Source organism: Fulmarus glacialis, unplaced genomic scaffold (assembly GCF_000690835.1).
Source record: "Fulmarus glacialis isolate BGI_N327 unplaced genomic scaffold, ASM69083v1 scaffold6889, whole genome shotgun sequence".
Taxonomy (NCBI): domain Eukaryota; kingdom Metazoa; phylum Chordata; class Aves; order Procellariiformes; family Procellariidae; genus Fulmarus; species Fulmarus glacialis.
The window spans coordinates 351-9075 of record NW_009231298.1 but is presented as its reverse complement, the minus strand read 5'-3'; the positions used below and the strand labels follow the sequence as shown (position 1 = coordinate 9075).

At 47.9% G+C, this 8725-nt stretch overlaps 1 protein-coding gene across 1 annotated transcript; it reads right to left on the bottom strand.

Annotated features, from left to right (window-relative positions):
• Positions 1-3141: 3141 nt before the first annotated feature.
• Positions 3142-8626, bottom strand: P2RX4 (purinergic receptor P2X, ligand-gated ion channel, 4; the record flags this gene model as incomplete). The annotated part of the gene is made up of 11 exons (XM_009584517.1): positions 3142-3174; positions 3897-3992; positions 4083-4148; positions 4237-4330; positions 5667-5803; positions 6144-6285; positions 6392-6472; positions 6655-6751; positions 7234-7306; positions 7401-7472; positions 8479-8626. Coding segments are annotated over 11 exons (1039 nt in total), but the record flags the coding sequence as incomplete, so codon positions are not given.
• Between the last annotated feature and the right edge of the window lie 99 nt (positions 8627-8725).

The window sequence follows — 8725 nt, the reverse complement described above, 5'->3', positions numbered from 1 at the left end:
GCAGCAGACCACTGAGGTCCTTGGCTCTGCTACAGTTGGACCTGGCCCAGTAATTCCTGGTTAGGATGGGTCTTTGTTAAAGCTGGCGTAGCGTTGGCAAGTGTGCAGGTGCCTACACAAACCGTCCCTTATATCCTTGGATCACTTGAAGCAATGCTCCCCCTAAATCGCAACTTGTTACCGAAACATTGTGCTGCTGGCCTCTCTCCAAAGCCAGTGACGATGGTTCGTGGTTTAGGAGCAGTACTATGGAGTTTGGAGCCATAAGACATGCACTGTTTTCCTCCCGTTTTAGTCCGAGGCTATGCCAAAGCCCTGCAGCTTCAGCTATGGGAAAACCAAACAGGTAACTTGGGTGCCAGCACTACTACAGCTGCCTGCTCCCTCTTTCCTAAACAGGAGTTTTCATTGCGGAAATGCGTGCGAGTGGGCAGCTTGGTTCTCTAACCTTGTAAATGGACTTGTTTTGCCAAAAAAAAAAAAAAAAAAGGGGGGGGATCTGATTATTTATAGCTGGTGCATAGTAATGTGTGTGGTGTGTTTTGTCAAAGGTGAGTTGTAGAGATGCTCTGTGCTGCGTATCTCCAGTTTGTGATTTGTCAGGTGCCTAGCGAGACAGTTTACATTTACCAAACAGGCTTGCCCGGTGCAACACAGCTTCTAAACAGAATAAGCTGTATCAGTTCCTCGACGCCCAGCCACATAGTTACTGGGCCTCAGATATTACCATAGATCAGTGTCTTAGGGCGAGCACGGGCTTGGTTCATAAGCATCCTAAAGCTCAGCACTTCCCTAAGGCACCCTCCAAAATGATCGTCTCCTAGTGCTAGCTCTGGTAGGGCTGCAGCCAAATGCACATTTCTGAAAGAAACTCAATGTAGATTTTTCTTGTTGATTAGTTCTGTTGAAAGCATAAAGCGTGGCTGTGTGAGGAAGACCTATCTAAATGCATGACCTGTTAGAGAAGCTGTACTGTACATATGTATCTGCTCAGTTCCCTAGCTGCTGTTGCTTAGTAGTAAAGCTAGCTTTTTTTCTTATAGTGAAGTAAACATTTTGCTTGTGCCTTGGAACTGGGCTACAGCTTGATTTCCCCAATTCCCTTCCTTTCAAGCAAGCCCAGTGCTGACTGTGGGCTTAATGCTGGGTACTAAGCCTTTTTGGCTCTGAAAGCACACAGGAAAGTGCTAAGGGGAAACCAGGCCTCTTGTCTTGGGTAGTTTTTCTTGGTGGTCCCCTCTTACCTATCAGGCAATTGATCTGTTTCTTTTCTAAGGTCCTGAACTATTGCTGATTTTTATACTGTTTGTTTAATGACCGAGGCTTGTGTTTCATTCCTACCCCTTTATTATGCATTTAACTTTATCAGGTGTATCAAGTTTAAATACTGTGTATTTACCACTTTTAAATTATATTACCTAAGAAGAAAGAAAAAAAAAAAAAACCTACTAAGTGTTTTTCCACACAGCTGTTCAAGCTTCTCTGTACAAGTTGAAATAAATGACATGCAACCAAACCCAGAGTTAGTTGATCAAGTGGAACCATTATCCTGTTTGACTGGTCTTTATCAAGCTATGAGAGTTTGCTTGTTGGAAGAGCAGTCTGAGAGCACCTTCCTGTGTTAGTGAAGTCTGGTGCTCTACCATTACTGGGGATCTGGGGCTAGGGTGAGACCGCAGTGGCTCTAGCCACTGCATAATCCAAATTGAGCCATTCACATGCACAGACCAGAGCGCTGGCTCTTGGAAAGGCGCCGTTTGAGTTGTGACCCTCAGCTTAGTGCTTAGCAGCAAGCAAATAAATAATAAAACAAAACAATAAAGCTGTGGCAAACCCACCGTGCTGCTGGAAAAAGGCAGCAAAGCCCCAGCCAGGATGCTGGAAGTATGGAATGGGTCCCAGGCTCTGTAACACTAGAAAAGGTTCAGAGAAAGGGAAGAGCTGTACCTTGTGTGCCAGTGCAATCAGAAGAGATGCTCAAGGCCACGTGAGGATAAAAGCCAACAAATTCACTTAAATCAAATTGTGTAAACCCATTAAACGCAGCAGCCCAGACGCAGAGTCTGGGGGTGGTGGTGAAAAGCATGGGAGGTATGCCAGAGAATAATAGATCTGTTCTTCTGACCAGTTGGTACTAGCGTTTGGCTAAGGCCATGCTAGGCTAACCCACCCTGGCCTCTAACTTTCAAGCCTTTTCCCTTGGATAGGGTTTTAATGCAACAGACACAGACAAGGTGTTAGGAGAACCAAGGTGGAGCAGAAGCTGTAGTTGCAGCAGAAGCTGTAGTTGCAGCAGAAGCTGTAGTTGCAGCAAAAGCTGTAGTTGCAGCAGCACTCTTGCTGAGAGAATCAAGAGGCAAAGGAGACAGCAGTACTGGCTTTGATAGCTCTCCAGTAACAGTTACCATCTGTGTAAAATGAAGACAGTTCACTGACCCTAACCTTCACAGACCCTGGGGAAAAATAAACAAGCAAAACCCAGCTTGCAGGACTCCAAGAGGGCTGAGAGAGTAATATTTTATTAAAATGAAAGTAAATTTTAAAGTAAAAATTAGACAGAAAAAAAATTCTGTAACCAGTAAGCCATTTACCATAGTACAATGGAACCAGACACCACTTTGTCTCGGTCTGTGGCCACTGGAGCTTGGATACATGATTAAATAGTAGGCACAGGCTCAGCTAAGCATCACAATCCTTCAGGGCAAGGAAAAGTGACTTGACAACAGCAAGGAGCTGCTCTCCCAAGGTTAGGCAACACCTGGCAGGGACCACGTTCACTGTGAGGAAGAATCTGTGCCTGTTACCCTGTGTTCTCTGCTACCGGTGAGCTCAGGGAAAGGACTGTCAAAATGACAATGTCGGAGCAGTCCCTGTCCCAGGCTTACCTGGTACAGAGGTCTGGCATAAAAGCACAATTCTCCCTATGTACTTAGTGCAATTAACCTGGAAAGACAGCAGACCCAGTTCTGTCTGGGGGTTGGCTCCAAACAGCAGAAGTAGGGAAGAGTAGTGAAGAAGGTCCCTTTCTCAGGTTTGTTCCCCTCTTCCTTCCAACAAAGATGGGGTGGGTCTCAAGGCAGGGTCAGAGTAATGTTCACAGCATCAGTTCACAGCAGCAGCTGGTGCTGCAGCAGCAGGAGGTCAGGAGTTTGTTCCATATGTCTCACCGACTCCCTGCAAGGATCAGAGATTACAGTTCTCTGCCAGAAAACTCTTCTTTCTCCCCCTTCCTCTCACATAAAACCATCTGCACAGGCAAGCTACTCTCTGCTACTCAGACTTTACATTTCCAGTGCCACAAGGTCTTTTGATTCAGAAACCCGCCCTCTGCAGCAACACTTCCCACCAAGCACAGGGCTGCAGGGCCAAGCTCCACCCTCAGCACCAGTCAAGCAATGCCACTACGCCACTAAATCCTTCTACTAGCCAAACGGATCATTTGGATCCTGAAGGGAGGCGTAGCTGTGGCTGTCAGCATACTGGTCTCAGAAAATACCAACCCATTGAATGGGTTTGTTTACAGCAGGAGAAACCCCCAAAAGCCAAGAAGGAAGGATACGATGGGGACAGAGCTGTTGTCTGCAGCTCTCAGAAAGCGACTGCCAAGGACTGCAACCCCCAAAAAAGAGGTGCAGTAGGAGCATGACAAGTTCTTGAACATACATTTCCCTCTCCAAGAGTGGTTGCCCAGGAAACATGACAATATTTGTTTCTAGTGCTCCTCCCTGCAACAGCTTTGAGGTAAAAATGAGCTTCTCTGAGGAAGACAAAATTTCCTCAGAGCTGTGGTTCAAAATCCCTCTTTGATGTGGACTTTCTAAATCCCGTTTCAGAATCTCTCCAGAGTCAAGAGGAGGAAGCAACTTTGACTTCACTCTGCCTTCACTGATGCTTACCAGTTCATAATCCTCCACGTATTTGTATTTCTTCTCCCGATAGTAATATTTCTTCTTCATGCAATACAGAACAACAATGTCACACAGCACTGTTGCCTAGTGGAGATTGAAAGAATTTAAGACAATGATCCTCAGAACTGAGGCAATAATCCAGAATTGAGTCCAAGTGCAGACAATGTCACTTACCACGCCAAACAGCGCTAAGCCAGAGCCGATGTTAATCATTGTAGGAATTACATCAAACTTTCCTGCCTAGAAGACAGTTACAAAGGTGAATATATTTTTTCAGCATCTCTGAAAAGCCCTCACTGCAAGACCTCTAGGAATTAAGTCACCCTACCTTTCCAAACACTATGATATCAAAGCGGATGCCATAAGCTTTGGCAAGCGTCCGTGATTCAGTGCCATTACTATCCTTGTAGTATTTCGCAAACCTGGAGAAAAGATAGATCAGAGCTTAGCTGGAAGTTTTGAGGTTGCTTATTGATCATGCAACATGCAGGTGTGTCCCCCATCCCAAGAGGATGGCCTGAACATTGGTACGTCCAGAGACAAGCCCCAAATGATGGAGGGAGATTTCATGCAGGCAAGCACATATAGGAGAAAAGCCCAGAACAGGCGAGTTTAAGACAGCAGTTAGCTCAAGCCAAAGCAGGAGACTTCTAAAGCACAGGGAGGGGAGAAAGTTAGCTTTAGTAGCGGAGCAGAAGGACAGACTGGAAGAAATTCAGCTACGCATGAGAATCAGCCCCCTCAGAGGCAAGCAGGAGGCTGCAGGAGTGCAGGCAGCCACGAGAGGGCAGGGCCGGGAGCAGGCAGCGAGGGAGGCAGCACAGCGCAGCCTGGCACACAAAGGCTGTTCCTTGTCCCACACAACGTGACTCGCAGGCAAATGATAAGGAAAAGGGATGAGAACAAGTAAGTGAGATCAGACTTACTCCACCACATGGTTGACTAAGCCAGGAAGAAGCAGAGAAGAGAGTGGCAGAGAAGAGGAAGGGTTGGCAAGGGGCTGCACCACGATCTGGAATGAGCAAGAGCACTTCAGAACCCGCACCAGCCAGGCTGCGATATCCTCCAGCCTGTCTCGCCTGACACCCCAATACCTGCACGCCTGGCACCTCCCAAACACACGCTTGTGCTGTCGGCATGACAGCAGCTTCCCAGTGAATTCATGCAAGTTCCACCAAAAGAGACCCCCTGCACTAAGTGAGAGTTTGTGACTCTAGAAAGAAGCATAGCCCTGAGCCGTGTTCCCTCATGAGCAGGACTGCTGCAAGGATTTTGGCAAGGTGGCCCATACATATTATTGTAGCTCTGAGTCTGGATGCAACCAGCTAACCGGCTCTGCACTGGGAGTTTTACTGGAGGTGCTGGACCTATCCGTACTGGCCAGAATGTACCGTATCCCCACACCCCTGCCCTCTCAAATACTGCCCTATCAGCACACCCTGAAACAGTCAGTTCTCACATTGCCATGCCACGGGAGGCTGGCCCAAACGGTCACACAAATGCTGATGCAAATATGACTCAGACACTGATGCAATCAGTGGAGCTTCACTAACCTTCCCCCTCTGCGGTGGTTTGCACACAGTGAGGATCCGACCTGCTCTATGTTTTACAGCATCAGAGGCACTCTGCAAGTTTTACAGCACCATCGAAAGTCCAAGGACTACCCGCGACTGCCAGAGGAACGCAGGCAGCCCGTAACACTGTGCCAGTGGCAGACTGAGCCGCAGGGACACCAGGCGCCCTCCATAGCCACATTACCTGAAGTTGTAGCCAGGCGAGACCGTGTGGGCAGAGTCCTTGTTGTCGAGGCGCCGGAAGGAGTACTTTGGCACACAGTGGGAAGCAGCTCTGTCAAGGTTGCAGTCCCAGTTGATCTGCAGCGCCATGACTCCACCCTGCCAAGTGGAGGAGAGGAAAAGGTGAGCAGTCCAAGTGCCCTGCCAGCCCAGCACTAGGCTCTCTGCTGACCAGAACCCTGATTTTCTGGCCCTTGTCCCAAGTCCCAGTCAAACATTCTTTCCCCCTGCTACAGAAGGACCTTGCACATAACCCCACCCAAACAAGCCAAGGCCAAATATTTGTGAAGTAGAATTGACTCCAGTCCCTCTGGACAGAGCAGCTCTCGTTCTGCAGTTACTTTGTGTCCTGTGGATCACGCCACGACGCAGGGGGGGACAACCACCTACCACTCCTCTTCTACACAGCTGAGGCCCAAGAGAAGGGTCTGCTAAATACCTCCACAGCCATTTCCTGGAAGTTCTGCCCTGCAGCTTCAACTATTTTCCCTAAACGAAAGATAGGGCAGAAGGGATCTGTCTGGGAGTCATAGATGCAGTTCTTGAGGTAGGTGGAGTTGACAGTGGGGAGGATGTTTCGCCTACAGGGGAACAGAGAGAGAAGATCTGTTGCATCTTCTTCCACTCCTCCAGCTCCCCTTTACTGTCCAAGAGAGCAGACAGTGCAATGCCCCACATGCTATTTACTTGCTGAAGTTGAACTTGGGGTACAAAATGTTGTTCTTCACCAGAATGGTGAAGTTCTCAGCTTCTTGCAGGAACGCTGGCCTACAAAACAATAGGAAAAGTAAATGAGTTTCACTCATATTTTCACAAACAGGACTCTGCAGGTACTTGGTGATCACGTCTTCAGCTTTTCCCCATAGTACCCCATAGGGAGAAACATCGGGTGCGTATCGCTAGCCTCCTCTCAGGAGGGCCACCACAGAGTAGGAAGACAGAGCACTCACTTGGGTATATGATAGTCATCCTCCACAGGGCACCATGCAAAGACTTCACAGGTCTTGATGCTGTTGTTGTACGGGACACACTCCCCAGTCTGGATGCCTGGGAAGATATGTGAATGGAGGCATTACTAAGTGAAAATACAGAGGCAGTCTTTGCGCCATGATACCTCCTCACTCCATAAAAGTGAGCGATCTGCTCAGAGGTGAAGTGCCAGTACCAAGACCCCCATTATCTTCCATTGCAATTTGTAGTGCAGTTTCAGAGAAAGAAGCACCAGGTCCTTTTTCTGAGTCAAATCCTCATCTACATGAAATACTGCTTCATGGACTCAAGGTCTTGAAAAAGCCCTCACACTGCTAACTCACCAAAGCACATATCTATTCTGCATCCACCTAACACAGTCTAAGCCCATCTGCTCTCCCCCAGAAGAAAAATCTGAGCTTCCCTTTCAGTTCTCTTAGGTATGAGAGAATGAGAACAAGGAGACTGAAGTGAAATGCTGCTTCCTTCACAGGAAGGGAGGCACAGCACAGAGGTATCACAACACAGACTGAAAGGAGCCCTTGCAGCAGGCTTCCTACCATTGCTGTGGGTGCTGACATATCCTGGAACACAGTTGTTCTTCACCTTGCACTCCGTTTTATCATCTGGAAGCTGGAGAGAAACAATAATTACACTAAACCCTACGAACTCTCTCCGCCACACTCCCACCCACACAAGGCAGGATTAAAGCCGATCCTGTACCTACCTCTGGGCAGCGGCCTTGGCGCTGGTTCAGTGTGAGTATGACATTGGTCATGACAAACACAGTGTTCTCCTCCTGAACATGCAAAACAAGAAGGAAATTTAAGAGTGACAGTCTGCAAAGAATATCCGAGGCACTGCCCCAAATGTCTTTGTTGACAGGTGGCCCCGCGGAGGGGACTTGCTTTGGACAGTGCTGCTGTAGCACTAAAGGAGCAGATTCCCACATGTATCGCCTGATACCGCTGCCTTTAGGCAGAGGAAAGACTGTGGGACTAGCAACCCTTTCTGTCCTCCCACTTGGCCCAAATTTGCATCATGAAAACAGAGATCACAGAGCTCCTCAGGGGAGTCGCAAGGCATGAGCAGAAATAAAGCTCCAGCTGCAAGACTGAGCACAAGTCCCACTCTTTTTTTTGCAATATATTAGAAGTTTGACCTGTCCTGGTTTGTTTCTCCAGGGAGCACCACTTCCATTATTTTCAGATCTGTACGATTCACGATCTGTTGTTTGCTTCTGCTCCACCGATATGCAAATATGATCACTCAGCCAAAATGTGGCTAAATCTGTCACTTCTTTCTGCACCATATCTCATGCAGACAGAGCGACCCATGACTAGCAGCTTGGCCGTGCCTGCCAACCCTGAAGGTTGCCATATATTGCCCACAGAGTGCAGATTCCCACAGACACAGTCAATCAGTAACTACAGCAATACCTCCTGTTCAGTTCCGGATCAAGTGACTTGCAGGCTATTCCCGGGGTTTCTGCCAACAAGTTAACTTTGAGTTGTTTGCTTTAGAAAGCAGTAAGAAAGAGGACATGTGGTTATTGTTGCAACTTTTTCCTGAAGCCTGCAAAATTCTCCCTCCTATACAAGCACACACACAGACACACTTTTCTTGAAACAAGCTTCCCCAGGGCTAGTGGTGCAGGTGCTCAGCATGATCTGCAACAAAGCTGCTTCATTCTCTCATACCAAGGCCATGCTGGAGCCGAAGCTGTTCCAGACCTCAGAGGACTTCGGCAGAGCAGTAGCTGTTTGTTAGAAAACCCTCCCTCTGCATGTGAAAGTGATTGATACCTGAGGAGGGATGACATAGTCAGCTACATCCCAGATCCTGGCTCCCAAAGTGGACGTGTTTGTCAACGTTACTCCTTTCACCTTTGTGGTTACAGAACTGACCACAGAGTCTGTTTCCTGGTAGCCCTTCTCCCACAAAAAGACCCAACTGCAAGAGAAGGATTGCAAGAAAGAAACAATAAAAAACTGATAAACACCATAAAGCAGCACAGGCAGTGGAAATTTCTCCTTTTTCCATGTGTCACTT